Below are 16,450 nucleotides of genomic sequence, written 5' to 3' on the forward strand. Positions count from 1 at the left end.
GAAAAAAATCATTCACAGTCTGTATTTGGGAGTGTACGCGCCCGGTTCGTCATCCAACCTTTAACTGTTAAATATCGGCGTGTGTGTGTGTGTGTGTGTTTTTTGTTTGGGTACAACAAACATATTTAGGTGTACTGAGGATCTTATCTGTATAGAGGGAATCATCGAACGCGGGTAAGACAAAGAAGGCATGATCAATATATAATATACATGGGGGGAGAGGCCCTTGATAAGCGAGTTTTCTTTCAGTAGGGTCGTGGGTTAATGTACCACACCAATAGCAGTAGCGCAAGACTTTTCAAGCATATAAATAAAGATGACATAATGATTGTTTTGGCTACAATGTTTAATCGGCACGAAAACACTGCAATTAGCGTAAAAATAACAAAAACGCCGATAAAACAAACGTCAATAACATATAAAAGCTTCCCTGCTCTTGGCACCCCTTATCTAAATTTAATTCGTGGTTTCGCTCACGGTGTCCAGACAATAAGGTTTAAATTTAGCAACCGGACCAGTGTCGCCGAAAAATGCGATAGTGTACGGGGGGCCTTAATATAGGTCAGGCGGCGAATCCCGAATTATTATTATTATTATTATTATTATTTCGGGAAAAACGAGAAACGCTCTGGATAGCCAGGAACGCTTGGAGATGTCCCTCTTTATTTTTAACCCGGGCTCGCTCGCTCGCGTATGTATTTTTAGTAGCATAAACCGTACAACGTTCCTCTTTGCCCACAGATTTACCAACAAAAAAAACGAAAAAAAAAAAAGTAAGCCTTGAAAACCGCCGCCGCGTACCATGGCAACATCGCCCTTACCACCACCACCATCATGGATCTAGCGGAAGCCGTGGACGATCTGATCTGCGTGTTGGACGGATCCGGGGAGGCCACCATGGACACCCTAGCGATGTTCCTATTCGGGTGGATCTTGGCCGCCTTGTTCGTCTTATGGCTCGGTAAGTCCCCCCCTCTCTCTCTCTCACACCCCGTTAAGCCCCCTTTATTCCATAGGCAAAGCGATCTATCAGCGCTTCACGGCCCGAGGCAAGTCCACTCAGACCACCACTACCACCACCCCCGCCCAGGAGTCCCCGGACTCTTTGGACTTCGGCGGGGGTGCTAAGAAGCAGCCGATCATAGCGCCGAAGGCGACGGGGGCTTTCGTGCCGCCCACGCCGCCCGTCAGGAGGCGGCTGACGAGGCAGAGTCCCGCCCCCGAGGCTGGGCGCAAGGGTCGTTACGTTGCCGCCCCACAGTGCACCGGCCCCGATAACGTGGTGGTGTTGTGGGTGAACGACGTCTTTCAATGGCTGTACAGCGATTTCGTTATCGTTAACGAGATGTTGCAGGTGTGGTTGGGGGCGGTGAACGAGTACGCCAAGAGGAGCGTAGCTGAGGTAAGTGTAATCTACCTTAATATCAGCCGAATTCAAAGTCATAATAGGAATGAACTGCTTCCCCTACATTTATCAACCATCAAATATCATAATTGAACTGTTGAATATACGTATATCAAATACTATTCTGTTTTTTGTCATTTGAGAGTCAAATGTTTCTTCTATCACCGTCTATTGTTTTTTTTTTTGATAGCAAGGGATCGGCGTGGAACTGGTAAGGGTCTTACCAGAAACCAACCCGCCCACCATCACCAACGTGTTCGCCGAAGCAGACACCAGAGACGATGTGGTAAGCGTTTAAAAATATGTTGTTGTTTTTTTTTAATAATAAATTGAGAATTTATGGTAATAATAATTGCTACTCAAGGTGACGTGCTAGGAGAGATGTTTGGCTTTCGTGACCTCCATAAATTAACCGATTTTTCATTGATTTAACGATGTAATTAATGTCGGTACACGAGGTTACTTCAAAGGTTCCCTTCAAATTCGTTCTCTTAAATTTCCACTAATTTGTTTAAAGAGAGTGGACCAAGGAGGTGCTCCAAGGACCACTTTGCGCGGTCAATAAACAATTTGTTCGATTAACCTTCTCGCCCCCCCTGCGGTAAACAGACAAAAAAACGAACTAATTACGACCGATCACCATCATCTGTGACGGTTAATCTAAGGATCGATGTTGTTTATTAGTATTTTTTTGGGGCCAAACAAACGCGGGCATTATTCTGTTCACAGGTGCGTTAAATATAGAACCGCGAATATAACGGCGGTGTGGGTGATGTAACTGTGACCGGTCGGTTTATAAATAACCGGTGACGTTCACGTTCTGAACGTTAGGTCACCCCCTGGGGCGTGACGGATTTCAGCGATGACGACACGAGGAAGTAAACTGAATTTTAGTGTGTAATATCTGAGAAAACCAGAAAAAGTTGTCTCAGGTCTTGTGTTATTAGGGATTTCCACAAGTTTGACATTTATTTACAAGGAAATTGCTCTGGATAGAGCTGACGAACCTGGGCAAGGAGTTGCGCTCATGTTCCCTGTACAAGCTCCACTAAAAAAATTTGCAACATTTTCGATAAATTTTCCAGATAAATCAAGTTTTATATAGTAAGGTCCCTTGTGACCTTGAAATTTCCAATACTTCGACATCCATTTCCAAGGAACCCGCTGTAGATAGACCTGTCAAACCTGGACAGGGAGTTGCGCTCATGTTCCCTGTACAACCTCCACCAAAAATATCTTCAACATTTTTGATTAATATTTGAGATAAATCAAGTTTTGTATGGTAAGGTGAAGACTCCCTTATGACCTTGAGACTTTTAAAACTTCGACATCCATTTACAAGAAAACCGCTGTAGATAGACCTGTCAAACTTGGACAGGGAGTTGCGCTCATATTTCCCAAACAACCTCCACTAAATAAATTTTCAACATTTTTGATTAGTTTTCAAGATAAATTGAGTTTTAACTGATAAGATGCGACCTGGGCCGACATGCCTTAGCTTTACCTCCACGAAAACTCTTGTTACGACCTTGAGACTTTTAAAACTTTGACATCCATTTACAAGGAAACCGCTGTAGATAGAACTGTCAAACTTGGACAGGAAGTTGCGCTCATATTTCCCAAACAACCTCCACTAAATAAATTTTCAACATTTTTGATTAGTTTTCTAGATAAATCAAGTTTAAAGTGACAAGGTGCGACCTGGGCCGACATAACTCTTGTTATGACCTTGAGACTTCTAAAACTTTGACATCCATTTACAAGAAACCCGTTATAGATAAAACTGTCAAACCTTGGCAGGAAGTTGCGCTCATGTTCCCTCAACAACCTCCACCAAAAATATCTTCAACATTTTTGATTAATATTTGAGATAAATCAAGTTTTGTATGGTAAGGTGAAGACTCCCTTATAACCTTGAGACTTTTAAAACTTTGACATCCATTTACAAGGAAACCGCTGTAGATAGACCTGTCAAACTTGAACAGGAAGTTGCGCTCATGTTCCCTCAACAACCTCCACCAAAAATATCTTCAACATTTTTGATTAATATTTGAGATAAATCAAGTTTTATATGGTAAGGTGAAGACCTTGAGACTTCCAAAACTTTGACATCCATTTACAAGGAAACCGCTGTAGATAGAACTGTCAAACTTGGACAGGAAGTTGCGCTCATGTTTCCCAAACAACCTCCACTAAATAAATTTTCAACATTTTTGATTAGTTTTCTAGATAAATCAAGTTTAAAGTGACAAGGTGCGACCTGGGCCGACATAACTCTTGTTATGACCTTGAGACTTCTAAAACTTTGACATCCATTTACAAGAAACCCGTTATAGATAAAACTGTCAAACCTTGGCAGGAAGTTGCGCTCATGTTCCCTCAACAATCTCCACCAAAAATATCTTCAACATTTTTGATTAATATTTGAGATAAATCAAGTTTTGTATGGTAAGGTGAAGACTCCCTTATAACCTTGAGACTTTTAAAACTTTGACATCCATTTACAAGGAAACCGCTGTAAATAGAACTGTCAAACTTGGACAGGAAGTTGCGCTCACATTTCACAAACAACCTTCACTAAAAATATCATCGATATTTTTAATTAATTTTCGAGATAAATCGAGTTTTAAGTGATAAGGTGCGACCTGGGCCGATATGCCTAAGCTATAATACCTCTTTCGCGAAAACTCTTGTTACGACCTTGAGACTTCTAAAACTTTGACATCTATTTACAAGAAAACCGCTGTAGATAGACCTGTCAAACTTGGACAGGAACTTGCGCTCATGTTTCCCAAACAACCTCCACTAAATAAATTTTCAACATTTTTGATTAATATTTGAGATAAATCAAGTTTTGTATGGTAAGGTGAAGACTCCCTTACCTTGAGACTTTTAAAACTTTGACATCCATTTACAAGGAACCCGTTATAGATAAAACTGTCAAACTTGGACAGGAAGATGCGCTCATGTTCCCTCAACAACCTCCACCAAAAATATCTTCAACATTTTTGATTAATATTTGAGATAAATCAAGTTTTGTATGATAAGGTGAAGACTCCCTTATGACCTTAAGACTTTTAAAATTTTGACATCCATTTACAAGGAAACCGCTGTAGATAAAACTGTCAAACTTGGACAGGAAGTTGCGCTCATATTTCCCAAACAACCTCCACTAAAAATATCATCGACATTTGTAATTAATTTTCGAGATAAATCAAGTTTAAAGTGACAAGGTGCGACCTGAGCCGACATGCTTAAGCTATACCTCCGCGAAAACTCTTGTTTTAACCTTGAGACTTCTAAAACTTTGACATCTATTTACAAGGAAACCGTTGTAGATAGACCTGTCAAACCTGGACAGGGAGTTGCGCTCATGTTCCCTCAACAACCTCCACCAAAAATATCTTCAACATTTTTAATTATTATTTGAGATAAATCAAGGTTATATCATAAGGTGAAGACTCCCTTATGATCTTGAGACTTCTAAAACTTTGACATCCATTTACAAGAAAACCGTTGTAGGTAGACCTATCAAACTTGAACAGGAAGTTGCGCTGATGTTTCCCAAACAACCTCCACTAAATAAATTTTCAACATTTTTGATTAATATTTGAGATAAATCAAGTTTTGTATGGTAAGGAGAAGACTCCCTTACCTTGAGACTTTTAAAACTTTGACATCCATTTACAAGGAACCCGTTATAGATAAAACTGTCAAACTTGGACAGGAAAATGCGCTCATGTTCCCTCAACAACCTCCACTAAAAATATCTTCAACATTTTTGATTAATATTTGAGATAAATCAAGTTTTATATGGTAAGGTGAAGACTCCCTTATGATCTTGAGACTTTCAAAACTTTGACATCCATTTACAAGGAAACCGCTGTAGATAGACCTGTCAAACTTGGACAGGGAGTTGCGCTCATATTTCCCAAACAACCTCCACCCAAAAAATCTTCAACATTTTGGATTAGTTTTCAAGATAAATCGAGTTTTTAGTGATAAGGTGCGACCTGGGCCGACATGCCTAAGCTATACCTCCGCGAAAACTCTTGTTATAACCTTGAGACTTCTAAAACTTTGACATCCATTTACAAGGAAACCGCTGTAGATAGAAGTGTCAAACCTGGACAAGGAGTTGCGCTCATGTTTCCTGTACAACCTCCACTAAAAATATCTTCAACATTTTTGATTAATATTTGAGATAAATCAAGTTTTGTATGGTAAGGTGAAGACTCCCTTACCTTGAGACTTTTAAAACTTTGACATCCATTTACAAGGAAACCGCTGTAGATAGAACTGTCAAACTTGGACAGGAAGTTGCGCTCATATTTCCCAAACAACCTCCACCAAAAATATCTTCAACATTTCTGATTAATATTTGAGATAAATCAAGTTTTATATGGTAAGGTGAAGACTCGCTTATGACCTTGAGACTTTTAAAACTTTGACATCCATTTACAAGGAACCCGCTGTAGATAGAAATGTGAAACTTGGACAGGGAGTTGTGCACATGTTCCCTCAACAACCTCCACCAAAAATATGTTCAACATTTTTGACTAATATTTGAGATAAATCCAGTTTTATATGGGAAGACTCCTTTATGGCCTTGAGACTTTTAAAACTTTGACATCCATTTCCAAGGAAACCGCTGTAGATAAAACTGTCAAACTTGGACAGGAAGTTGCGCTCATGTTCCCTCAACAACCTCCACCAAAAAAACCCTCAACATTTATATAAACTTTTTCAAATAAATCGACTTTTAGACGATAACGTGCGACCTGGAATCGACCCCCGCCTTCCAACTGAAATCCTTCAGACAAAAGGGGGAGAAAGTGGACACGTCGCACTACAGGGTGAACGTGAACCGTTTCAGGGCGCGTCTGAACATCTTCTGCGTGTCGGAGAAACTGTCGGCCGACGTGAAATTGGACGGTTGGCCGGAGATCAAGGTGGCCCTGGCCCCGGTCGGGAACATCAAAAACAACCTGGACGAGAGTCAACTGCAGGAGGTCATCAGGTGAAATTTTCTTTAAAATGGTTTGGATGGGGTTTTTTAATGAGACTTTTTGTGTAGCGAAATAGTGACGAACTCGTTGAGGAACGCCGAGGTCCACTTGAACTTGGCCCAGTATCCCACCTGTCCCAGACTGATCAGACATGTGGAGACTCCGGGGAGGATGTTGCCGTTGCATTACGACAGCATGGTGAGCCGCCTTAAATGAAGCAAAACTATCGGGGGGGTGAATAATTTTTTTCTACGGTTAATTAGCAAGCGAACGCGTACTCCTCCACCCCGAACCACTTTCCGAAGCAAGGGACCGATCCGCAACAAGGGGATAAGAGACTGTTGGTGAAGGTGATTAGAGCGGCCCAGTTGGGCGGCCGCGAACCCTTTTGCGTGGTGGAAATGGACGAGCCGCCCCAGAAGAACCAGACGTCCGTCAAGAAGGGCACCGACTCTCCCTTCTGGGACGAGCACTTCCTCTTGTAAGTCCTCTAGGCCTCCTCTCAGGTCCTTATTGGTCAAGTTTTGTTTTGATAGCGACTTGTCACCGCACACCGCCGAGCTGCTATTCGAAATCTACGACCACGCGGTCAAACCGCACAAGTTCTTGGGGCTAGGAATCGTCGGAGTCGAAGAATTATTAATCAATCCGTCCCAGAGGCAAATTATCACTTTGCAGAGCAGACCGTACGAGAGCGACCCCGTTACCGGAACCCTCACGGTCGAGGTAAGAACTTAAGAAGACAATTGACAAATGACATCTGACAACTGACAAGGGGGTTTTACGGTTTGTTTCCAGTTTCTGTTCATAGAGGGAGCCGATATACCGAACGTGGGCGGTAGCCCGTACAAGATCAAAGAGACGATCCGTACGCCGTCCCCGAGCAGGGCCAAGTTCACCGCCGCGACTTACTTGAACGGTAAGTTGCCCACACCAGCTCCCCCTGGCGGTTTTTAAACCCTTTTTTGCAGATTCCATGTCCAACGGTAGCCCCCACTCAAATTTGGACAGGACGAGAAGCTTGAGCCCCAACAAAAGTACTTTGGTGATACACAGCGTGCAACGGGTAAGGGCATTAGGGGCACTCGAAGTTGTTTTTCTGAGTTATTTTGGTTTTTTTCCCTTTTCTTTTTTTTCCAGCAACCCTCGCAGAGGCTAGTGAAGGTGAGTAGGAAAGGGTAACCATAGGGTGTCAATTTTAAGCCTCTGTAACCCCCCCCCCCCCCTAACTGCTTTTTTTTGTTTTATTTTTTTTCTTAACTAACCGCAAGATGGAGCTGTCCAACGGAGACTGGAAGGAGGTGGAACGCATGGAGATCGACCCTAACGAGCGCCTAATTGACGCGGAAAAGAGTAATGTATACGTGGCAAACGGAAGCAATGGAGAGTCGGCTTTAAAGGTTTGACGAGTTCGTTTGTGCTTGCTTGCAATCAAGTTCAACTGGTCAAAAATGATAAAGTATGTACAGGAATCATAGAGAAGTAGTTTGAGATAGAACACCGATGGTCGGAGGTGCGTCGTTAGCAAAATACAAGGCGTTATTTCTGGTTATAACTTGAGAACCGCTGGACACATTTTCATAATTTATGCACCAAAATATGGTGGGAATTCTGAGGATAAATTTGAGGGTAGAAACGTCGCTCTGAATTAAAAATTTGGATCTTGAGGGCATTTTTGGTCGAGCCTTTTTTTTTGTCAATTTTTCACTTTTATTGAAAATATTTCTATGAAATAGTTGGAATCTTTCAAAAAGAATTACACGTAAATAAAGTCCGATTATTTTCAAACAATTTCATATATAAACGTTTTTTGTACCTCAAAAACTTTTTGAGTTAGAGGCGATTTTGTCCTCCAAGGTCCAGCAGTCGTTAAAACCAAATTGTAATTTTGTGATTTTTATTTTTTAACACACATTTTTGGTCATAACTTGAGAACCACTGGAAATATTTTCAAAATGTTTTCACGAAAGAATAGTAGGATTCCTGAGGATAAATTAGACGGTAAAAACGTCGCTCTGAATAAAAAATTTGGATCTTGAGGGCATTTTTGGTCGAGCCTTTTTTTTTGCTAATTTTTTTAACCAATTTTTCACTTTTATTGAAAATATTTGTATGAAGTAGTTGGAATATTTCAAAAAGAATTACACGTAACTAAAGTCCCATTATTTACGAACAATTTCATATATAAACGTTTTTTGTACCTCAAAAACTTTTTGAGTTAGACGCGACTTTGCCCTCCAAGGTCCAGAAGTCTTTAAAAAACCAAATTGTAATTTTGTGAATTTAATTTTTTTATCGGACATTTTTGGTCATAATTTGAGAACCACTGGAAATATTTTCGTAATTTTTCACGATAAAATAGTGGGATTCCTGAGGATAAATTAGAGGGTAAAAACGTCGCTCTGAATAAAAAAATTGGATCTTGAGGGCATTTTTGGTCGAGCCCTTTTTTTTCCTAATTTTTCACTTTTATTGAAAATATTTCTATGAAGTAGTTGGAATATTTCAAAAAGAATTAGACGTAAATAAAGTCCGATTATTTACGAACAATTTCATATATAAACGTTTTTTGAGCCTCAAAAATTTTATGATTTAGAGGCGACTTTGTCCTCCAAGGTCCAGAAGTCTTTTAAAAACCCAAATTGTAATTTTATGGTTTTTATTTTTTAACGGACATTTTTGGTCATAACTTGAGAACCACTGGAAATATTTTCAAAATGTTTTCACGAAAGAATAGTGGGATTCCTGAGGATAAATTAGAGGGTAAAAACGTCGCTCTGAATAAAAAAATTGGATCTTGAGGGCATTTTTGGTCGAGCCCTTTTTTTTGCTAATTTTTCACTTTTATTGAAAATATTTCTATGAAATAGTTGGAATATTTCAAAAAGAATTACACGTAAATAAAGTCCGATTATTTTCAAACAATTTCATATATAAACGTTTTCTGAGCCTCAAAAACTTTTTGAGTTAGAGGCGACTTTGTCCTCCAAGGTCCAGAAGTCTTTAAAAACCCAAATTGTTATTTTATGGTTTTTATTTTTTAACGGACATTTTTGGTCATAACTTGAGAACCACTGAAAATTTGTTCAAAATGTTTTCACGAAAGAATAGTGGGATTCCTGATTGAAAATATTTCTATGAAATAGTTGGAATATTTCAAAAAGACTTAGACGTAAATAAGGTCCGTTTATTTACGAACAATTTCATATATAAACGTTTTTTGTACCTCAAAAACTTTTTGAGTTAGAGGCGACTTTGTCCTCCAAGGTCCAGAAGCCTTTAAAAAACCAAATTGTAATTTTATGGTTTTTATTTTTTAACAGACATTTTTGGTCATAACTTGAGAACCACTGGAAATATTTTCGTAATTTTTTCACGAAAGAATAGTGGGATTCCTGAGGATAAATTAGAGGGTAGAAACGTCGCTCTGAATAAAAAATTTGGATCTTGAAGGCATTTTTGGTCGAGCCCTTTTTTTACTAAGTTTTTTAGCCAATTTTTCACTTTTATTGAAAATATTTCTACGAAATAGTTGGAATATTTCAAAAAGAATTAGACGTAAATAAGGTCCGTTTATTTACGAACAATTTCATATATAAACGTTTTTTGTGCCTCAAAAACTTTTTGAGTTAGAGGCGACTTTGTCCTCCAAGGTCCAGCAGTCGTTAAAACCAAATTGTAATTTTTATTTTTTTAACGGACATTTTTGGTCATAACTTGAGAACCACTGGAAATATTTTCAAAATGTTTTCACGAAAGAATAGTGGGATTCTTGAGGATAAATTAGAGGGTAAAAACGTCGCTCTGAATTAAAAATTTGGATCTTAAAGGCATTTTTGGTCGAACCCTTTTTTTTGCTAATTTTTTTAACCAATTTTTCACTTTTATTGAAAATATTTCTATGAAATAGTTGGAATATTTCAAAAAGAATTAGACGTAAATAAAGTCCGATTATTTACGAACAATTTCATATATAAACGTTTTTTGTGCATCAAAAACTTTTTGAGTTAGAGACGATTTTGTCGTCCAAGGTCCAAGAGCCACCCAATTTGAAGAATATAAAACCAAACGGTCATTTTATGATTTTTATTTTTTAACGGACATTTTTGTTCATAACTTGGGAACCACTGGAAACATTTTCATAATTTTTTCACGAGAAAACAGCGGGATTCCTGAGGATTAATTGAAGGGTAAAAAAACGATTTTGAGACAAAAACTTTGGTAGTTAGGGCAATTTTTGTTAGAGCACTTTAAATTGATTTGTTTTTTTTTTTTTGGAAAACTAGTGAAACTAGAGATTTAAGAAGATCCCAAAGTACTTCTCCAACAACTGTGATGAGAGCTTAATTAAGCACCTGATTTGACACCTCTAGACTTTTTTGTCGGGGGCCCATAAAACCAAAACAGTGGCGTACTCTTTTACTTTATCTCAAACTACTTCTGGACAGTTCCAGTTCAATTTTTGACCAGTTGAACACCCTGATGTATGTACATTTGAAAACACTTGGGGAGTATTTAGAAAAAACAACCGAATGAATTTTCAGCCGGGGGATATTTCGGCTACTTCCACCCTTCCTTCGCAAACTTCTACCGAGTACGACTACCGGGGACGACCGAGGAAACGTCGGGACTTCTTCGGTACATTGAGGCGCCGTCTGGGGAAGTCCAACAAGGGCAGATCGAAGTCCGCAGGTCCGGAAAACCCGGACAACTTGAACGGCAGAGACGACAGCTTGAGTCGTTCGATTTCGGCCGATAGAGGGCGCGCGCACGACGACCGTAAGTCTCTCACTGATAGCACAGAATCGTGCGAATTGTATTTGTGGGAAACGTTGCAGATTATCGCCTGAACGCGCCTAACCAAGAGAACTCGCGTAGGTCCAGCTTAAGCGAGGCCTCGGGCCTCAGTAGCGCCTCAACCAGGACGTACGTGAACGAGGCGAGCACTTTGGTACTGGAAACCATCGAGAACGGCATCAAGAAACATTATTTGGTACCGCTCTCGTTGGCGCAAAAGTCCAAATGGAAGAAGAAGGGCGTCAAGTTGCACATTTTTAACGATCACACGTTCGTGGCCAAACATTTGCAAGGGTAAGTGAGGAATTCCGCGTAGGCGTAAGTGCTAAGGGCGGATTTTGTTTCCAGGGGTACCGTTTGTCAAGTGTGCGCCAAAAGTATAGCGCGCAGGTTCGGCAAACAGGGATACGAGTGTCGTGACTGTTTACTGAAATGTCACAAGCAATGTCACGTCAAGGTGAACGACAACTGTCCCACCTCCACCATACACAATATCGAATTGTAAGTATTGTTTTTCCGAACGCTCATAATATATAATATGGAAGATGTCCCTCAGTTTAAAATTGGTTCGTTTTATAGATCAATGCTTCCCGTATTAAGTGAATAATTAACATTGGTAAGACATGCCGCGTTGCTTATTTGGGCTTTACGTGTGTTTGCGTGCTCGTGTTTTCCTTTTTTAGGGGAAAATTAATAGTGAAAATCGTCATTTTTCAGGAACTACATCCAGAACCCGTTGACGGACAAGAACTTGTCGCTGCTTTAGCGCACACAACGTTGACGCCTGTCACATGTCGGCGCTGACAGCTGTCAAGGACCGACAGCTGTCAAAGTCAACGTCAGTTGTCAAAATTGTCACACAAGTGAATCTCGATTTTATACTTTATGGTGCTTATTTGTTGTCTCGGCTTTATTGTTATATTTTTTATATATATATATTGATTTTGTATGTAAGTTTTAACTTCTGGATCTGTTTTTATTTTTTTTATATTTAAATTTGTTAACGCCGCCTAAGGATTTAATTCTTCCCTCTCCCTCCACCAACGTCGAATGTTGTTATTAATTTTAATATAAATAGAAATAAGGAGTTTTCTAAAGTGTTTTATTTAAAAATAAAAGAAAGCTTATAGTCTACAGTAGGAAAAAATCACAGAAAACACAATTATTAATAATTACAATAAAAAAAAAGTTAACCTAACAATAATAAACGAAACGCACTATTATAAATGACAACTAATTTTATTATTTGAGGTTATACTCGGTTCACAGCTGTCGCGTCGGCTGTCAAGGAACCTATGACGTATTCAGCTGTCACCAGTCAAAAATTTGACAAGTATGTCAAAAAAAAATGGGCTAAATTAATTCAATTTTTTATCCTCTTAAGCTATAAGTTCTCTTCAGGGTATAAGTTTTGATTTTCTTCAAGGGGTGCTCTGGAATTCGAAAAACAAAAAAAACAATTGAAGTATAACCTGTCAAACTATCATTAGGGACAAACTCACCTTCGGTCCGGGGATTTTTATGAGGGGGCGATTCCGCTCGTTTCCTTCGCGGTCTTTTAATTACGAAGCTGAAATTTAAACGGTTTTACTGTTTAAGTTGACAGATGTCAACTGTAAAATTGTTGACAGATGTCACCTGTCAAATAATTGACAGCTATCAACTGTACAACTGTTATTAGTCAATGGCATCTGTTTACTGTAAAATAACTTTCATTTGTCAAATAATTGGCAACTGTTAATTGTAAAATTATTGACAACTGTCACCGGTCAATCACCTGGCAACTGTGAAATTATTTTTATCTGTCAAATACTTGAAAACTGTCAACTGTCAAATAATTGACAACTGTTAGTTGTAAAATTGTTAAAAACTGTTAACTGTCAAATAAATGACAGCTATCAACTGTAAAATTGTTGACAACTGTCACTTGTCAAACAGTTGACAACTGCTTACTGAAAAATAATTTTCATCTGTCAAATAATTGACAACTATCAAATTATTGGCAACTGTTAACTGTAAAATACTTGACAACCGTTAATTGTAAAACAACTTTCATCTGTCACATTACTGCCAACTGTCAACTGTAAAATTGTTGAGAATTGTGACATGTCAAATAGTAGACATCAAATCAATTGTAAAATAACTGTCACCTGTCAAATAGTTGGTAACTGTCAAATAATTGACAGCTATCAACTGTACAACTGTTAATAGTCATTGGCATCTGTTAACTGTAAAATAACTTTTATTTGTCAAATAATTAAGAACTGTTAATTTTTAAATAACTGTTAATTGTAAAATTATTGACAACTGTCACCGGTCAATCACCTGGCAACTGTTACTATAAAATGATTTTTATCTGTCAAATACGTGAAAAATGTCAACTGTCAAATAACTTTCATCTGTCAAATAATTGACAACTCTGAACTGTAGAATTGAGAACTCTCATTTGTGGTCAAACAGTGATCAACTGTCAAAATTAATTTAACTTTCATGTGTCAAATTATTGACAATCATCAACTGTGAAATTGTTGACAACTGTCACCTGTCAAACAGTTGACAACTGCTAACTGAAAAATAATTTTCATCTGTCAAATAATTGATAACTACCAACTGTAAAATTATTGTTAACTGTCACTTGTAAAACAATTGAGAACTGTTAAATAACTTTTATCTGTCAAATACGTGACAACTGTTATTTGTAAAATTGTTAACAACTGTCAAATAAGTGACAGCTATCAAATGTAAAATTGTTGACAACTGTCACTTGTCAAACAGTTGACAACTGCTAACTGAAAAATAATTTTAATCTGTCAAATAATTGATAACTCTGAACTGTAAAATTATTGACAACGATCACATGCCAAATAGTTGACAACTGTTAACTGTAGAATAGTTTCTATCTGTCAAATAAGTGACAACTATCAAATTATTGACAACTGTCACTTGCCAAACAATTGGCAACTGTTAACTGTAAAATACTTGACAACTGTTAATTGTAAAATAACTGTCACCTCTTAAATACTTGACAACCGTTAATTGTAAAATAACTTTCATCTGTCACATTACTGCCAACTGTAAAATTGTTGAGAACTGTCACTTGTCAAATAGTCGACAACTATCAATTGTAAAATAACTGTCACCTGTCAAATAATTGACAGCTATCAACTGTACAACTGTTATTAGTCATTGGCATCTGTTAACTGTAAAATAACTTTCATTTGTCAAATAATTGATAACTATTAATTGTAAAATTATTGACAACTGTCACCGGTCAATCACCTGGCAACTGTTACTGTATAATTATTTTTATCTGTCAAATACTTGAAAACTGTCAAATAATTGAGGTCTGTTAATTGTAAAATAACTGTCACCTCTCAAATACTTGACAACCGTTAATTGTAAAATAACTTTCATCTGTCACATTATTGCCAACTGTCAACTGTAAAATTGTTGAGAACTGTCACTTGTCAAATAGTTGGTAACTGTCAAATAATTGACAGCTATCAACTGTACAACTGTTATTAGTCATTGGCATCTGTTAACTGTAAAATAACCTTCATTTGTTAAATAATTAAGAACTGTTAATTTTAAAATAAGTTTTATGTTTCAAAAAGTTGACAACTATTAATTGTAAAATTATTGACAACTGTCACCGGTCAATCACCTGGTAACTGTTACTGTAAAATGATTTTTATCTGTCAAATACGTGAAAACTGTCAAATAACTTTCATCTGTCAAATAATTGACAACTCTGAACTGTAAAATTGTTGAGAACTCTCATTTGTGATGAAAGGGTGATTAACTGTTAAATTAATTTAACTTTCATCTGTCAAATTATTGACACCCATCAACTGTGAAATTGTTGATAACTGTCACTTGTCAAACCGTTGACAACTGCTAACCGAAAAATAATTTTCATCTGTCAAATAATTGATTTAAACTACCAACTGTAAAATTATTGATAACTGTCACTTGAAAAACAATTGACAACTGTTAAATAAGTGACAGCTATCAACTGTAAAATTGTTGACAACTGTCACTTGTCAAACCGTTGACAACTGCTAACTGAAAAATAATTTTCATGTGTCAAATAATTGATAACTACCAACTGTAAAATTATTGACAACTGTCACCTGCCAAACAATTGGTGTAGCAACAACTGTAGAATAATTTCCATTTGTCAAATAAGTGACAACTATCAAATTATTGACAACTGTCACTTGCCAAACAATTGGCAACTGTTAACTGTAAAATACTTGACAACTGTTAATTGTAAAATAACTTTCATGTGTCAAATAGTTGGTAACTGTCAAATAACTGACAGCTATCAACTGTACAACTGTTATTAGTCATTGGTATCTGTTAACTGTAAAATAACTTTCATGTTTCAAATAATTGACAACCGTTAATTGTAAAATTATTGACAACTGTCACCGGTCAATCACCTGGTAACTGTTACTGTAAAATGATTTTTATCTGTCAAATATTTGAAAACTGTCAAATAACTTTCATCTGTCAAATAATTGACAACTCTGAACTGTAGAATTATTGAGGACTCTCAGTTGTGGTCATACAGTGATCAACTGTTAAAATTAATTTAACTTTCATCTGTCAAATTATCGACAACCATCAACTGTGAAATGGATAACAACTGTCAAACAGTTGAAAACTGCTAACTGAAAAATAATTTTCACCTGTCAAATAATTGATAATTACCAAGTGTAAAATTATTGACAGCGATCACTTGCCAAATAGTTGGCAACTGTTAACTGTAGAAGAATTTCCATCTGTCAAATAAGTGTCACCTCTCAAATACTTGACAACCGTTAATTGTAAAACAACTTTCATCTGTCACATTACTGCCAACTGTAAAATTGTTGAGAACTGTCACCTGTCAAACAGTTGGTAACTGTCAAATAATTGACAGCTATCTACTGTACAACTATTATTAGTCATTAGCATCTGTTAACTGTAAAATAACTTTCATGTTTCAAATAATTGACAACCGTTAATTGTAAAATTATTGACAACTGTCACCGGTCAATCACTTGGTTACATAATTTTTATCTGTCAAATAATTGACAACTCTGAACTGTAAAATTATTGATAACTCTCATTTGTGGCAAAACAGTGATCAACTGTTAAATTAATTTAACTTTCATCTGTCAAATTATTGACAACCATCAACTGTGAAATTGTTGACAACTGTCACTTGTCAAACCGTTGACAACTGCTAACT

General features: G+C 37.4%; 2 protein-coding genes and 1 long non-coding RNA gene across 6 annotated transcripts in view; 1 reads left to right on the plus strand and 2 right to left on the minus strand.

Moving 5' to 3' along the window:
* On the plus strand, positions 1-12,302 carry LOC126749461 (phospholipid transfer protein C2CD2L). Of its 4 annotated transcripts, XM_050459153.1 has the most exons (17): positions 1-174; positions 742-961; positions 1,017-1,402; positions 1,596-1,691; positions 6,172-6,425; positions 6,483-6,612; positions 6,678-6,895; positions 6,951-7,140; positions 7,213-7,333; positions 7,386-7,480; positions 7,555-7,578; positions 7,686-7,814; positions 10,959-11,193; positions 11,253-11,505; positions 11,560-11,712; positions 11,791-11,827; positions 11,929-12,302. In XM_050459153.1, the coding sequence occupies exons 2-16, from the start codon at positions 835-837 to the stop codon at positions 11,816-11,818; spliced, it is 2,439 nt and encodes an 812-aa protein (XP_050315110.1). In that variant the 5' UTR covers positions 1-174; positions 742-834; the 3' UTR covers positions 11,819-11,827; positions 11,929-12,302. The 4 variants fall into 4 exon arrangements, with proteins under 4 accessions (XP_050315110.1, XP_050315109.1, XP_050315111.1 ...); XM_050459152.1 differs by lacking the exon at positions 11,791-11,827; XM_050459154.1 differs by lacking the exons at positions 7,686-7,814; positions 11,791-11,827.
* On the minus strand, positions 2,371-4,634 carry LOC126749466 (uncharacterized). Its single transcript, XR_007665085.1, has 3 exons — positions 4,573-4,634; positions 2,934-3,033; positions 2,371-2,711 (listed from the first exon to the last, which is right to left on the minus strand). It is a non-coding gene; the product is annotated as an uncharacterized LOC126749466 (long non-coding RNA).
* The window catches only part of LOC126749462 (serine/threonine-protein kinase VRK1-like), an 18,935-nt gene continuing 14,781 nt past the window's right edge, over positions 12,297-16,450 (minus strand). Inside the window, exons 5-6 of the mRNA XM_050459156.1 lie at positions 12,714-12,781; positions 12,297-12,644 (exon numbers count right to left, since the gene is read on the minus strand). Coding sequence (XP_050315113.1) covers positions 12,583-12,644; positions 12,714-12,781 — 130 coding nt within the window. The 3' untranslated portion in view covers positions 12,297-12,582. The remainder of the gene's footprint in view (positions 12,645-12,713; positions 12,782-16,450) is intronic.

The sequence above is a fragment of the Anthonomus grandis genome (assembly GCF_022605725.1).
Source record: "Anthonomus grandis grandis chromosome 1 unlocalized genomic scaffold, icAntGran1.3 Chromosome57, whole genome shotgun sequence".
NCBI lineage: Eukaryota > Metazoa > Arthropoda > Insecta > Coleoptera > Curculionidae > Anthonomus > Anthonomus grandis.

Coding starts and splice junctions, on each gene's coding strand:
- LOC126749461 (XM_050459152.1), top strand. CDS start 835: ATGGATCTAGCGGAAGCCGTGGACGATCTGATCTGCGTGTTGGACGGA. Junction 6,613..6,677: donor CGTTGCATTACGACAGCATG/GTGAGCCGCCTT, acceptor ACGGTTAATTAG/CAAGCGAACGCGTACTCCTC. Junction 11,713..11,928: donor ACCATACACAATATCGAATT/GTAAGTATTGTT, acceptor GTCATTTTTCAG/GAACTACATCCAGAACCCGT.